The sequence below is a fragment of the Heptranchias perlo genome, chromosome 12 (genome assembly GCF_035084215.1).
Source record: "Heptranchias perlo isolate sHepPer1 chromosome 12, sHepPer1.hap1, whole genome shotgun sequence".
In the NCBI taxonomy this organism is placed as follows: Eukaryota; Metazoa; Chordata; class Chondrichthyes; order Hexanchiformes; family Hexanchidae; genus Heptranchias; species Heptranchias perlo.
In genome coordinates, this window is record NC_090336.1 from 12,713,126 (window position 1) to 12,730,108 (window position 16,983).

Genomic DNA, 16,983 nt, shown 5'->3' on the forward strand with positions numbered 1-16,983 from the left:
TGTACATTTCTATAGATTGTGCCCACCCGTACGTTACTATAGATTGTGCCCACCTGTACATTACTATAGATTGTACCCACCTGTACATCAGTATAGATTATACCCACTTGTACAATACTATAGATTGTACCCACCTGTACATTAGTGTAGATTGTGCCCACCTGTACATTACTATAGATTGTGCCCACCCGTTCATTATAATAGATTTTGACCACCTGTACATTACTAGATTGTGCCCACCCGTTCATTATTATAGATTTAAACACCCGTACATTACTGTTGATTGTACCCATCTGTACATTACTATAGATTGTTCCCACCTGTATATTACTACACATCGTGCCCACCTGTACATTACCATAGATTGTGCCCATCCGTTCATTATAATAGATTTTGCCCACCTGTACATTACTATAGATTGTGCCCACCTGTTCATTATTATAGATTTTGCCCACCTGTACATTACTATAGATTGTGCCCACCTGTTCATTATTATAGATTTTGCCCACCTGTACATTACTGTTGATTGTACCCACCTGTATATTTCTATATATTTAGCCCACCTGTTCATTAGTATAGATTGTGCCCACCCATACATTATTATAGATTGTGCCCACCTGTGCTTTACTGCAGATTATACCCACCTGTACATTACTACAGATTGTGCCCACCCGTAGAATACTATAGATTGTGCCTACCTGTACATTACTATAGATTGTGCCCACCTGTACATTACTATAGATTGTGCTCACCTGTACATTACTATAGATTGTATCCACCTGTACATTACTATAGATTGTACCCACCTGTACATTACTATAGATTGTGCCCACCCGTACATTACTATAGATTGTGCCCACCTGTACATTACTATAGATTGTGCCCACCTGTGCATTACTATAGATTGTGCTCACCTGTACATTACTATAGATTGTATCCACCTGTACATTACTATAGATTGTACCCACCTGTACATTACTATAGATTGTGCCCACCCGTACATTACTATAGATTGTGCCCACCTGTACATTACGATAGATTGTACCCACTTGTACATTACTACAGATTGTGCCCACCTGTACATTACTATAGATTGTGCCCACCTGTACATTACTATAGATTGTGCCCACTGGTACATTACTATAGATCGTACCCACCTGTACATTACTATAGATTGTGCCCACTCGTACAGTACTTTGGATTGTGCCCACCTGTACATTACTATAGATTGTACCCACCTGTACATTACTATAGCTTGTGCCCACCCATACATTTCTATAGATTGTGCTCACCTGTACATTACTATAGATTGTACCCACCTCTACATTACTATAGATTGTACCCACCTGCACATTACTATAGATTGTACCCACCCATACATTTCTATCGATTGTGCCCCCCGGACATTACTATAGATTGTGCCCACTTGTACCTTTGACTGTGGAGTTGGGGATTCACAGCCGAGTCTGGTCAGAATTTACACCCTCGCTGACTCTTCCACTCACTGAGGTTGGGAATTGCACTCCAACCTTTGACACCAAGCTCAGCTCAGATCAGCTCATTGGTTAGACTGGAGTCTTGCTGGTGTGTATAGCCCAGTACATTTACACACTGAGCCACTGAGTCTTGCTGGTGTGTATAGCCCAGTACATTTACACACTGAGCCACCGGAAAGTCCTTGATCAGAAGTATCCTTGATGTGATTATGTGGGCGGCACATGGTGAGCAGCTGTTGGGTAGAGCATTTATCTCATTAGTAGACCCCACAATTAAAACCAGAACAGTAAAACTCCACTCAGAAGCAGAAGGAAGCCCCACATCAGAGATAAAACAACATCATTTAGTATGACCAATATGTAGGATAGGATATGTCAGCCTCTGGCTCCATCCATGATCAGAGATGCCAGCAGTAGATGTTCCAGATGTCTGTTTATTTGACAGACCAGTAAGTAAGTTAAATTTGGAATGGCTTTAGCACTGAACAGAAACAAACCTTTAAATTAACGGGTAGATCTGACTTTCTGCAGCAGATTGTTTCAAATTTGAGAAAACGGTATAATTTTGTGCAAAACTTTGGCAAATACAATCAGGCAAATATGAGGACAACAGCTCTGGGTAAATTTGAACTGACTCCCCTCAGCGACCGTACATTTAGTATGGTATTTGAGGCTGAAATGAATCGATTCCCCTCACTGACTGCACTGCACAATAGGGAATTCAGGAGAAACTTCTTTACCCAGAGAGTGGTTAGAATGTGGAACTCACTACCACAAGGAGTAGTTGAGACAAATAGCACAGATGCATTTAAGGGGAAGCTGGATAAACACATGAGGGAGAAAGGAATAGAAGGTTTGAGGAAGTAGGGTGGGAGGACACTCATGTGGAGAATAAACATGAGCATGGACCAGTTGGGCTGAATGGCCTGTTTCTGTGCTGTACATTCTATGTAATTCTATGTGTGGTGTTTTGGGGTTGAACGTGAGTCGATTCCCCTCACCGACTGCACTGGGTGGTGTTTTGGGGTTGAACGTGAGTCGATTCCCCTCACCGACTACACTGGGTGGTGTTTGGGGGTGAACGTGAATCGATTCCCCTCACTGACTGCACTGGGTGGTGTTTGGGGGTGAACGTGAGTCGATTCCCCTCACCGACTACACTGGGTGGTGTTTGGGGGTGAACGTGGGTCGATTCCCCTCACCGACTGCACTGGGTGGTGTTTGGGGGTGAACGTGAGCCGATTCCCCTCACCGACTGCACTGGGTGGTGTTTGGGGGTGAATGTGAGTCGATTCCCCTCACCGACTGCACTGGGTGGTGTTTGGGGGTGAACGTGAGTCGATTCCCCTCACCGACTGCACTGGGTGGTGTTTGGGGGTGAACGTGAGCCGATTCCCCTCACCGACTGCACTGGGTGGTGTTTGGGGGTGAATGTGAGTCGATTCCCCTCACCGACTGCACTGGGTGGTGTTTGGGGGTGAACGTGAGTCGATTCCCCTCACCGACTGCACTGGGTGGTGTTTGGGGGTGAACGTGAGTCGATTCCCCTCACCGACTGCACTGGGTGGTGTTTGGGGGTGAACGTGAGTCGATTCCCCTCACCGACTGTACTGGGTGGTGTTTGGGGGTGAACGTGGGTCGATTCCCCTCACCGACTGTACTGGGTGGTGTTTGGGGGTGAACGTGGGTCGATTCCCCTCACCGACTGCACTGGGTGGTGTTTGGGGGTGAACGTGAGTCGATTCCCCTCACCGACTGCACTGGGTGGTGTTTGGGGGTGAACGTGAGTCGATTCCCCTCACCGACTGCACTGGGTGGTGTTTGGGGGTGAATCAGTACTAATTCGTGGCAACTACTGACACTTGCTTTTCCAATTCTCTTTATTTTGGATCAAACTGATGTAGTACAGTCACTGTCGATCAGGCTCCCAGCCTTTCTCTCTTTGGAGGGCTGAATTCTTTTTACTGTTTCAGGGAGGCTATAAATCACTTGTAATTTGACAAAACTAATCCACGGTTTATTTGTAAAATGAGAATGAAAACCTGCTCCATATGCAGCGGGGTTATGTTTGAAAAAAAGCTTCTATGGAGGAAGCAGCAGAACAGCCAAGTCAGTGTGCTGAAAGTTAATTGCAACCACAATCAGAACTATGGATGACATTAAATACTGGTGAATTCCAATAGGGGCCTGCAGTTTAGGATTTATTCCAGTGTTACCATTACCCTTCAAGCTCAGGATCTAACCTGATGGGTTGGCAGTCTCCCTGCAGCTCAGAGACATATTGCAATGTGCTTGTGTTCTTGGGACGTACTCTGATAGTTGGCACTGCTCCTGATCTCCTCCGTGTAAAAAAAAAATCAAAAACCCGTATTACATTTCATCACACACACTGTGCGGAGGAAACCTTCTGCCCAAGGTTACGTTGCTCACTTTGACTTGGAGATATCATTTGAAAATATCACGTGGAGTGAATTGAATTGGCTGAAGACTGGCTTCTGTGACGATGGGGATATCAGGAGGAGACCGAGATGGATCATCCACTCGGCCCTTCTGGCTGAAGATGGTTGCAAACGCTTCAGCCTTGTCTTTTGCATTCACGTGCTGGACTCCGCCATCATTGAGGATGGGGATGTTCACGGAGCCTCCTCCTCCCTTTAGTCGTTTAATTGTCCACTACCATTCACGACTAGATGTGGCAGGACTGCAGAGCTTTGATCTGATCCGTTGGTTGTGGAATCGCTTAGCTCTGTCTATAGCACGTTGCTTCTGCTGTTTGTAACTGTGTTGTAACTTCACCAGGTTGGTACCTCACTTTTACCTCACGCAATTCGTCTGTAAAAGGCAGATTGGCAGCGAATGGAACTGATGGCATTTCTGGCCGACAGTCTTAATAAAGCCAATGACTTGTGGGGGAGGGGAGAGGGACAGAACCGTTATCCAGTATTTAAACAAGGCTGTCGCTATAGTGCAATATCGGGTTTCAAAGTTTAGGACTTGTCTCAATCGTAAGATACCCTTTAGTGCAAACTTAGTGCTGCTGGGATTTTTCTCTTTTATACTTTAATTTCACCAGGGCATCTGCATCCACAGTGTCCCAACATATTAACGTATTCTTTCACCCTTTCCGCTGGCACTGTGTTTAGATTCCTGAGGTATGTTCAGTTGATAACAGAAAGAGCCCAGGTCAGAAGGGCAGTCCAATACACACGACCAGCTTAAATTAGGTTTGTTTGGTCAGTGGCATTTCAAGTTTGAACCTGTGATAGGACTCAATCAGGTCATGGGATCACTCCCTTCTGCAAACTGTAACAGATGTGCCTAAAACAAAACAACGACTTAGCGATCTAGCCAAGTACTGTACACTTAATGTCAGAAGACTCCTGCAGCGAGACCATCATAATCTCAGACTGAGGTTCTGGGATGTTCGGCTCACTGGAATAGTGTCTGTGGTTAAGGTTAGGTGGTATCAGTAGACATTTGTCTTCGGTGTCTGGTTCTTCCACCATCCCAGGGTGCAACATGGAAGTCATAGCCAAAAGCTGAAGCTCAGAGGGTGCATTGGCCACTGTGTGACGTCGGACGCTCCCACACTTCTCCAAGTAGGCCTCGCCTTCCTGCTCGATTAAGGGTGTCAGCATAGTCTCATTAGACGCAATGACTTCACACTCGTCGCTCAAGAAATCAACCATCTTTGATCTAGTACTTGCGAATCTTCGCCCTGGTGAGGAAAAGCACGGACATTAGTACATTATGGGTACACTGGGTGTAGTGGATATGTTACTGGACAATCTGTAACCTCATGGCCCGGCATATCCCTCAGTCTACCATTACCAACAAGCCAGGGGATCGACCCTGGTTCAATGAGGAGTGTAGAAGAGCATGCCAGGAGCAGCATCAGTACCTAAAAATGAGGTGCCAACCTGGTGCAGTTACAACTCAGGACTACATGCATGCTAAATAGCAGAAGCAACATGCTATAGACAGAGCTAAGTGATTCCACAACCAACGGATCAGATCAAAGCTCTGCAGTCCTGCCACATCTAGTCGTAATTGGTGGTGGACAATTAAACGACTAATGGGAGGAGAAGGCTCTGTAAACATCCTCAATGTTGGCAGATTCCAGCACGTGAGTGCAAAAGACAAGGCTGAAGCGTTTGCAACCATCTTCAGCCAGAAGTGCCGAGTGCATGATCCATCTCTGCCTCCTCCCGATATCCCCACTATCACAGAAGCCAGTCTTCAGCCAAATCGATTCACTCCACGTGATATCAAGAAATGGCTGAGTGCACTGGATACAGCAAAGGCTATGGGCCCCGACAACATCCCAGCTGTAGTGCTGAAGACTTCTGCTCCAGAACTAGCCGCACCTCAAGCCAAGCTGTTCCAGTACAGCTACAACACTGGCATCCACCCGACAATGTGGAAAATTGCCCAGGAATGTCCTGTCCACAAAAAGCAGGACAAATCCAATCCGGCCAATTACTGCCCCATCAGTCCACTCTCAATCATCAGCAAAGTGATGGAAGGTGTCGTCGACAGTGCTATCAAGCGACACTTACTCACCAATAACCTGCTCACCAATGCTCAGTTTGGGTTCCGCCAGGACCACTTGGCTCCAGACCTCATTACAGCCTTGGTCCAAACATGGACAAAAGAGCTGAATTCCAGAGGTGAGGTGAGAGTGACTGCCCTTGACATCAAGGCAACATTTGACCGAGTGTGGCACCAAGGAGCCCTAGTAAAATTGAAGTCAATGGGAATCCGGGGGAAAACTCTCCAGTGGCTGGACTCATACCTAGCACAAAGGAAGATGGTACTGGTTGATGGAGGCCAATCATCTCAGCCCCAGGACATTGCTGCAGGAGTTCCTCAGGGCAGTGTCCTAGGCCCAACCATCTTCAGCTGCTTCATCAATGACCTTCCCTCCATCATAAGATCAGAAACGGGGATGTTCACTGATGATTGCACAGTGTTCAGTTCCATTCGCAACACCTCAGATAATGAAGCAGTCTGTGCCCGCATGCAGCAAGACCTGAACAACATCCAGGCTTGGGCTCATAAGTGGCAAGTAACATTTGCCCCAGACAAGTGCCAGGCAATGACCATCTCCAATAAGAGAGAGTCTAACCACCTCCCCTTGATATTCAATGGCATTACCATCGCTGAATCCCCCACCATCAACATCCTGGGGGTCACCATTGACCAGAAACTTAACTGGACCAGCCACATAAATACTGTGGCTACAAGAGCAGGTCAGAGGCTGGGTATTCTGCGGTGAATGACTCACCTCCTGACTCCCCAAAGCCTTTCCACCATCTACAAGGCACAAGTGGAGAGTTTTCCATCACACTCAGGAGTGTGATGGAATACTCTCCACTTGCCTGGATGAGTGCAGCTCCAGCAACACTCAAGAAGCTCAACATCATCCAGGACAAAGCAGCCCGCTTGATTGGCACCCCATCCACCACCCTAAACATTCACTCTCTTCACCACCGGCGCACTGTGGCTGCAGTGTGTACCATCCACAGGATGCACTGCAGCAACTGGCCAAGGCTTCTTTGACAGCACCCCCCAAACCTGCAACCTCTACCACCTAGAAAGGGCAGCAGGCACATGGGAACACCACCACCTGCACATTCCCCTCCAAGTCACACAACATCCTGACTTGGAAATATAATCGCCGTTCCTTCATCGTTGCTGGGTCAAAATCCTGGAACTCCCTTCCTAACAGCACTGTGGGAGAACCTTCACCACATGGACTGCAGCGGTTCAAGAAGGCGGCTCACCACCACCTTCTCAAGGGCAATTAGAGATGGGCAATAAATGCCGGCCTCGCCAGTGATGCCCACATCTTAAGAATGAATTTTAAAAAAGGGTCCATTTTAGGTCTCCTCACTAATAAAGCAAAAGGGTAAATTCAGCAGCCTCATGCTCCCAGTGGGGAGCTGAGCCCAAAGGGAGCACAGATCAGAGACTCCTGTCAGTGGCCTGTGCTGCCTCCCAGCAAGAGATTGCTCAACTCACTCTAAAACGTCATGACAACCAGCATAGCGAAAATACGTGAGCACAGAGTCCTCTGACCAAAGGAAGACTAAGAAACAGATATAGAAATAAAATGAGAAAAAACAGAGCAACCAATGCAGTGAAATGAATGACTAATGGCTGAGTATGCGGTAAAGTTTTTAGTTCAACTTTTAAGAAGTCCATGTTCCAAATTTAGGAACAATCATTGAAATAGATATAAAGAAAACTGCATAAAATAGTAATAAATCACAGTCTGCCTTCATTGAGAGGCAATCAGTTCTGATAACGCACTCTGAATCTGTTAATGAAATGTGTCCTTTCTTTCTTTCTGACACAAATAAAAGCCCGGTGGGAGTGAAAGTATCCTTTTATAACTTATTCTGTGGTGCGGTATGTTGTGATTTTCAGTAACAATAACTTATTGCCTCAGTCCACAGCCAGTAAAATGTTATTTGACATCAATTCCTTAAGACCGCTGATTTTGGGAACACTGTTTTTCGTTGTGCTTGATTACAAACCTCAGAAATGAAGACTTGTCTCTCAGGGTACCATTATGTGATTCCATCCCCCAATATGACTGCCCTGTATTTCAGGCCACCTTTACTTGGCCAGTAAAACTACGATGATCCCCACCCTCAGACACCACACCCACCCCCCCCAGCCCCTCCCACTATGACTCTTTCCGTAACAGCCTCTAATCTGTGAGCTGTCCGCTACACAAGGATTCATGATCAAAGTTAACACACAACGGGGCCAATCGTTGAGGTCTATCAGTAGCAGTCGCAAGCCAGAACAGAAGACACTTCATCACCACGGCTGAGGGGGAATCTCTGCTTTCCTTTCAGCACTGCGAACCAGACACGAATAAAAGGTGGTAGCATCGAGGTCGGAACGTGCTAACGGACTACTCGGTTAGCACGGTTCCAAACAGCCTTACCCCACCAAATATGGATTAACTATAGCAAAGTATTGGGAGGAAAGCTAGTTGTTTTACTTGTTAAGGCCTTCAGGTAATTAGCAGAGAAGTGGAGCAGCATTGTTCAGCTTGCACAGCCAATCTGATTAGTGAGCATTTTACTCCAGGTCAAACTGATGTTAGTGAGTTTAATGAAGGGGAAGATCTCAAGGTATCACCACGGGCACAAACAGAAGCCTCGAAGCAACAGCAGCAAAACAACTTATGTTCATACAGTAGGCGAATATCTCAGAACGCATTACCAGGAGGAGAGCTGGCCCTTGATCCGGAGGTGAAGGAACTTGGGGCAAAAGGTCAAAAGGCACAGTTGGAGAGATAAGTTTTTAGGAGGGTTTTTAAAGCACGGTGGCTGAAAAATCGGGCTTTCATGGCTAAATGGAGGGAGGGAGGGAGGGAGCCAGCAGTAATCCAGAGCCAGACCAATGGAGAGTATGAGCTGGGGCAAAGGCCTGGATAAGATTCCTCAGACAGGGTGGAGTGAAGCTGTGGAGAGTTTTTAAGTCAATTTGTTGGGTCACAAGGAGCAATGGGAGTTGGCGAGGATGGGGGTGACTGGTGTGTGGGTCTGCGTGGGGTAAATGAGTCAGGCAGCAGAGTTGGTGGATTGGCTGAATTTTGTGAAGGATAGAGATAGGGAAGCTAGTGAAGACTGTATATGACAAATAGATCAATGAGGTGATGGAGCTGTGGTTAAGGATTTCAGCAGTGGTCAGGATCAGGTAGGATGAAAGAAGGAAAGAAATAAGTTGCATTTATACTGCACATTTCACATTGTCAGGACGTCCCAAAGCGCTTCACAGCCAATTAATTATTTTTGAAGTGTAGTCACGACTGTTATGTCGATGAATGGAGCAGCCACTTTGTGGACAGCAAGGTCCCACGAAACAACAAGGAGATAAACGAGCAGCAAACCCAATCAGCGAGCTTGCGATGCACCTGTTGACTTGCTGTGCTAAGAGACCTGGCCGGGAAATTGTCACTCCCCTCGGTGATCTTCTCACTGTCGGGTCACGGCTGCAGCTCGTACACGATGCTCAGCAGCACAGAGTCCGCATCAGGTACTTGCCACAGTCAGGACCAGCGGTGAGAAGCTCATCAAGGGGGTGGAGCAATAATGAATTCCTGGCCAGATGCCTTGGGACAGGAAATCAGCCATTGCATCACCGACTCACCGATTTGTTACCGATGGGGATAAATGATCTGTTTCAGTGATTTTCGTTGAGCCAATTAAGTACTTTTTGAGGTCAAGCTCCCACAAACAGCAATGAGATAATGACTGGATGATCTGTTTTTTTTTAGTGATGTTGGTTGAGGGATAAATATTGGCCAAGGCGAGAAATTCCCTGCTCTTCTTCAAAATAGTGCCATGGGATCTTTTACATCCACCTGAGAAGGTAGACGGAGCCTCGGTTTAACATCTCATCCGAGAGATGGCATACTCCGTCAGTGCAGCACTCCCTCAGTACAGCATTGGGAGTGTCAGCCTGGATTATGTGCCCAAGTCTCTGGAGTGGGACTTGAACCCACAACCTTCTGAATCAGAGGCGAGAGTCTGAGGCAAGACTGACATTGATGTTGCTGAGGGGGCAGCATGAAGAAGATGAATAGGAGCAGACACAGAACGGAGAGTTATGGCACACCAAAGGTCGCAGCACGGGCCAGGAGGAGAAATTGTTGGAGGAAGTGCCGTTGTCTGCGTCAGGGTGAAAACATGAGAGCACAGTGCCACAGAGGTGGGCCAGCCAGGGAAGGTGGTGGTGGAGAAAGGTAGGGCAGCAAACAGAACAAGAAGGATGTGAGTTGTGGATACTGTCACGCAGATTTTGTAGCAATCCTGGAGAGACTTGGATGGAGAGTGGTGACAGAGCTGAGCGTGTAGTTGAGTGGTAAACAATACCTTCAAGGACCTTGAAGAGGAAGGACAGGTGAGACATAGGGAGGGGTTAAGGGGGGGGGGGGCGCTGTTTAATTAGGGCAGATGGGGGTGGTTTTGAAGGGAGTGCAATCAAGGCCTGAGGGCGGAGGGAGGTTGACAATGTTGGTGACTAAGGGCCGAAAGGGAAAAACGAGCATTTCTGAATGGAGTGGGAAGGAGATCAAGGGAGCAGATGTCATACTTCATGGGAAACTGTGTCAGATGATGGCAGGGTCGGTTGGTTTAGAAACAACAATGACATCAACAACAACAACTTGAATTTATATAGCACCTTTAACGTAGTAAAATGTCCCAAGGTGCTTCACGGAGCGTAATCAAACAAAATTTCACACCGAGCCACATAAGGACAGAAGAGGTAGGTTTTAGGAGCGTCTTAAAGGAGGAGAGCGAGGTAGAGAGGTTTAGGGAGGGAATTCCAGAGCTTAGGGCCTACGCAGGTAAAGGCACGGCCACCAGTGGTGGAGTGATTAAAATCGGGGATGCACAAGAGGCAAGAATTGGAGGAGCGCAGAGATCTCGGAGGGTTGTAGGGCTGGAGGAGGTTACAGAAATAGGGAGGGGCGAGGCCATGGAGGGATTTCAAAACAAGGATGAGAATTTTAAAATCGAGGTGTTCCCAGACTGTGAGCCAATGTAGGTCAGCGAGCACAGGGGTGATGGGAGAACGGGACTTGGTGCGAGTAAGAATACGGGGAGCAGAGTTTTGGATGAGCTCAAGTTTATGGAGGGATGGAGGATGGGAGGCTGGCCAGGAAACCATTGGAATAGTCCAGTCTGGAGGCAACAAAGGCATGGATGAGGGTTTCACAGCAGACGAGCTGAGACAGGGGCGCAGAAGAGCGATGTTACAGAGGTGGAAGTAGGCGGTCTTGGTGATGGAGCGGATATGTGGTCGGAAGCTCATCTCAGGGTCACGTAGGACGCCGAGGTTGTGGACGGTCTGTTTCAGCCTCAGACAGTGGCCAGGGAGAGGGATGGAGTCGGTGGCTAGGGAACGGAGTTTGTGGTGGGGACCGAAGACAATGGCTTCGGTCTTCCCAATATTTAGTTGGAGGAAATTTTTGCTCATCCAGTACTGGATGTTGGACAAGCAGTGTGGCAAATCAGAGACAGTGGAGGGCTTGAATGAAGTGGTGGTGAGGTAGAGCCGGGTGTTGTGAGTGTACATGTGGAATCTGATATGTTTTCAGATGATGTCGCCGAGGGGCAGCGTGTAGATGAGAAATATCAGGGGGCCAAGGATAGATCCTTGGGGGACTCCAGAGGTAACGGTGCGGGAGAGGGAAGAGAAGCCATTGCAGGTGATTCTCTGGCTATGACTGGATAGATAAGAATGGAACCACGTGAGGGCAGTCCCACCCAGCTGGACGACGGAGGAGAGGTGCTGGAGGAGGATGGTGCGGTCAACCGTGTCAAAGGCCGCAGACAGGTCGAGAAGGATGAGGAGGGATAGTTTACCACGGTCACAGTCACATAGGATGTCATTTGTGACTTTGATAAGGGCCGTTTCAGTACTGTGGCAGGGGTGGAAACTTAATTGGAGGGATTCAAATATGGAGTTGTGAGAAAGATGGGCACGGATTTGGGAAGCGATGACTGTTCAAGGACTTTAGAGAGGAAAGGGAGGTTGGAGATGGGACGGTAGTTTGCAAGGACAGAGGGGTCAAGGGTGGGTTTTTTGAAGAGGGAGTGATGACGGCAGATTTAAAGGGGAGGGGGACAGTACCTGGGGAGAGGGAACCGTTAACAATATCAGCTAACATGGGGGCCAGAAAGAGAAGTTGGATGGTCAGCAGTTTGGTGGGAATATGGTTGAGGGAGCAGGAGGTGGGTCTCATGGTCAAGATGAGCTCGGAGAGGACATGAGGGGAGATAGAAGAGAAACGAAAGATGAGAGTTCAGGGCTAGGGCAGGAGGGAACCATAGGGGAAGGTTGGCTTCGTGGGCTAGGGGAAGGGAGGGAAGTGGCAGAGGCATCTGAACGGATGGTCTCAATCTTAGTGACAAAGAAGTCCATGAGCTCTTCGCACTTTTCGTTGGAGGTGAGCGTGGAGGGGGCAGAGGAGAGGGGTTTAAGAAGACGGATTGTAGTGAAGAGAAGCCGGGGGTTATCTTTGCATTGCAGGATGATCCTGGAATAGTGAACAGTTTTGGCAGAGGAGAGCAGGACCCGATAGTATTTTATGTGGTCCAACCAGATCTGGTGGTGAATGGATAAACCAGTTGTCTGCCACAAGCGTTCAAACCTGCGTCCGTTGGACTTAAGGGAGCGGAGATGAGGGCCGTACCAGGGGAAATGACCAGGGTAAGAGAGAGTAATGGGGACAGGGGCATCAAAGGTAGAGGTGAGGTGTGATTGAGCAGTTCGGTAGCTGCAGAAATGTTGTGGTGAATGGAGGGCCAAAGGATAGACAGTTGGGAATTAGAAAGTGCCGTTGTAAGTGACTTGGGGGAGAGCTTTTTCCAGGGGCGGACACAGAAGAAAGTGGGATTGGGAGGGGGGTGTGGGTGGAGAGGGATACAAGGAAGTGATGGGGCGGTAGCTTGCAAGGACAGAGAGGTCATGGGTGAGTTTTTTGAGGAGGGGTGTGATGACGGCAGATTTGAAGGGGAGGGGGACAGCACCTGAGGAGAGGGAACTGTTAACAATATCACCTAACATGGGGGCCTTATCCGTGATTGACATGATGGGAGTAGAGAGGCCATGTGAGATGGCAGGGTCGAGGGGGCGGCCATGAATATGGGGAGGGGAATTTATATGGAGGGAGAGATTAAGGGAGGATAGGAGGCCAGTGAACTCTGGAGAGAGAGCATGATGAGTTGAGATGGAAGTTGAAATCACCGAGGATGAGAACTTGCTCAGTGCAGAGGCTGTGGGAGGAAAGCAGTGAAGATATCTCGGTGAGAAACTTGGCGTGGTACTTGGGTGGGCAGTAGAGAACGAGGATTTTAAAGGAGAGGCGAGAGGGGTGGAACAAGGTGAGATGCTCAAAGGAGGAGAAGGTTGCAGAGGAGTAAAGGGGACAGACCAAGGTGTGATTTGGTGCTAAGGGCCCCACCACCACCGCGGCAGTCTGGACGGGGCAAGTGGTGGAAGATATAACCGGGAGGGAGGCTTCATTAAGGGGGAAGGTGTCATCACCAGTCAGCCAGGTTTTCGTCAGGGCGATGATGTTGATGCAATCATCCACACTAAGCTCATGGACGGCAAGGGCCTTGTTCACAAGTGAACCGACGTTCTGGAGGGAGATGTGGAGAGGGGCGGTGATAGCTGATCTACTGGCAGAGTCCACAGGGTCAGCGCTGGGAGGGGTGAGTGGGACGGGAAGGAGGTTGGCCAGATTAGCCCCCAGCGGGCGCACTGGGCGGGAAAGTCGGTGAGAGAGTAGGATGGTGCAGCTGGGGTTGCTGCTCGTAAGGAGGCAGTGACGAGTGCCTCGATGGGCCCTTCGGAGGATGCCAAGGGAGGCGCAGAGGGAAGGTGTTGGCTTAAGCCTGGGACGGCGACAAAAGAGTAGGAAGGTCGAGGAGTGCTGAAGGGTTGGGGTTGGGATTTGGAGGGGCAGAGTACCCGAGAGGGGAGAAATGAAAGGAAGCATGACGACAGGAGAGAGGGTCGTAGGAGGGGTAAAGAGAAAAGAAGAAAGGGGAAATGGAAGCGAGGGGCTCGGGTCTGGAGCGGCAGCGAAAACGCACACAGAGAAACTCAAGTTACACAGGTGTGGTTACACAGCTAGACTGAGATAGTTATGACTGAAACAGTGAAGAGTAAAGGGGATTGGGGTTGGGGTTGAGCTAGGGTGGGGAAAGTGCTCTCCGGTTGAAGGTGTATACCCAACCAGCTAGTCACTGGGGATAGAGAAGGCCCAGTACCCCTATCTGCACCTTGCCATGATGTACCTGCAGAGTGCCATGGGTATCCGTTGCCAGTTGTTCAGGTCTCACTGTTTTCAGAAGACAGTGTGTACTGTCACTTGCTCAGGGCTATGTGGCAGCAAAGATCCACCAACGACATGAGTGCCAATGGCTGCTCCTGAGCTACTCCCCACACACTACTGCAGTGTGCACCTTCTCAGGATGTCCTGCAGCCGTTTACCCAATCAACTTGATTGCCTCTTAGAATTTGACCCCAAAGTTTAGTTGAAATAGAAGTTATCAGTGACCTCTTTAACAGTTCGGAACTCCTGGTCACCTCAGGAATTTCCGGGGTACTGTATGTCTGGGCCCAGTAAACCTCACTCCTGATCAGCCTGCAGCCATCTTGTTTTTAATAATAACACGGTTTATTGGTGGGTCACAAAATCAGATCAAGTCATCCTTCTCGGGCTTTCAGGGCTGCCTTGCGTCCAGTGCTTATTTTCCCAGCCCAGGAGGATCGTATCTTGCTTCAAGACGATTTCGAAAGGAGTCTCGAATATTTGGAAACACTTGAAGTATTTGATTTCGTTTCTTGGGAATGCGGTGTGCAATGAGATGCCAGTTGTTACACAGCTGGACGGTGGATGACCCCAGTTATTAACTCTGTAATTGTCGGCACTCACTCTGACCTTTCAACACTGCACACATCTGCAAACCAACACTTCAAAAGAATATCTGAGGATAATGTAACAATGAGTATTACACACAAACTAATGGGTTTCAGTCACAGGTGTACAGGAGGTGCACTGAGTGCACCCACATTTCCTTTTGGGAGCCAAGAGCATGCCCATTTTTTGGACAGTTGTGTTTGAGGGTAAACCCTGTATGCCCAGTTTTTTAATTCTGGAGGGTAAGGTTCAGGCTCCAAAAGTTCAAGGTGGCGAATCGCAAAGGATCGGAGCAATACGGGTGGCCATCGTTATATGATCATAAAGCACTGTGACAGTTACCATAATGAACAGCTGGATTGGACACTATCCTATCATCTTAACAGTCGTTCATTTTGATACCAAAGCCCAGAATTACTGTTGCCGATTTTAGCGGACTGAACTCTTGACTCATTCGCCTAACAACATTCCTCTGCCTGCTATTTTAATGCAGGTGTTTACCTGTTTTAAAACGAATGGTTTAACGCATGTGTCAGAACAGCGGATAGAGAAACACTACTCTTATCGCCAACAGTCATTTCTGGGCTGAAAACAGTATGATGACATAGCAACAAAAAAAATGGATCAAAACGCAAATATATCAGTCTGGAAATTGCTTTAAAAATAATGGTGAGCCCAACAGCGCTCACCGTTATTAGTGGTGAAATCAAAGAGCAAGTTCCAGTGCTCGGACACGCACAGTCAAACACGGAAATCCAGAACTTGCTCTTCCTGGTTCACCGGCGATCTGACAGGTTCACCTTAAAGGGACATCGCTGGCTGCAATCAACCGAATCAACGGACCAGCGCCAACTTCCTCTCCTGTCCAGCTGGAAACTAACTAATATCGCCAAAGAACAGCTATGCTTAAATATACCAGGTCTAAACTAAGTTTTAATAGTGTGGTAAGTCTTAATGTCTGCCAAACAACTAAAAATTAACTTTTAAAAATGTAGAGTCTCATTACTCTTTATTTTAATAGTTTATGGTCATTACAAGTTTTTAAAATAATTTTTTTCAACTTTTTCCTTCTGTCTCTTATTTAATTTGATTATTTCTTACCCTCTCTTTTTTTTGATGTCTATATTTTTTTTTTACAAATGATTTTATTGTTGCAGCTTTCACTTCAAGGTTTTGACTCCTCGCGGCTTTTCAAGGATGCTGCGATCTGATTGTTCGAGGGGAGAGATCGATCCTCTCGCTTCTCCCACAAGTACTAGCTTTGCTGGAGTTAACGCTGGGCTCTTCTCCGCTTCCTATTGGAGGAAGTTGCTGCGGTAAGTTAGTGGGTTAGTATAAATCTATGGAGCGGCGAGCACCGTCCGTTTGCCACTCGGAGCAATTTCTGGGCCATTATTTAGTTATGGTTGGGTTTAGTGGGTACATTCTCTCACATCAAGTGCTATCTATCTCAGAAAATATTGACATATATATAAAAAATCTGGACCAAAATTCTGGAAATTGCACTGAGTAAAATTTAAAAAATCTACATTTTCTAAGTTGCAGGGGTGAGGGGGCAAGATAACAGAGCTCCCTTCCCACTGAGAAAAAATCCTGTACATAATACATTGTGTACTCCCTTGTAAAAACACTACTGTTTACAGGAAGGAGTCTAATTGAGAGGTTTATATAAAGAATAATGCATCCCCCGAAGTGAGTTACAGGCTGGAGTCTAATCGAGGGGTTCAGATAGTTTATATATAGAATAATGGATATCTGGGAGTGAGTTACAGGCTGGAGTCTAATCGAGGGGTTCAGATAGTTTATATATAGAATAATGGATATCTGGGAGTGAGTTACAGGCTGGAGTCTAATCGAGGGGTTCAGATAGTTTATATATAGAATAATGGATATCTGGGAGTGAGTTACAGGCTGGAATCTAATCGAGGGGTTCAGATGGTTTATATATAGAATAATGGATATCTGGGAGTGAGTTTCAGGCTGGAATCTAATCGAGGGGTTCAGATAGTTTATATATAGAATAAT

General features: G+C 47.5%; 1 protein-coding gene across 2 annotated transcripts in view; it reads right to left on the minus strand.

Moving 5' to 3' along the window:
- Positions 1 to 3,362: 3,362 nt before the first annotated feature.
- The window catches only part of LOC137327832 (proline-rich protein 5-like), a 136,333-nt gene continuing 122,712 nt past the window's right edge, over positions 3,363 to 16,983 (minus strand). For both annotated transcript variants that reach the window (XM_067993668.1, XM_067993669.1), the window contains exon 9: positions 3,363 to 5,214. In XM_067993668.1, the coding sequence (XP_067849769.1) occupies positions 4,841 to 5,214 (374 nt within the window). In that variant the 3' untranslated portion in view covers positions 3,363 to 4,840. The remainder of the gene's footprint in view (positions 5,215 to 16,983) is intronic.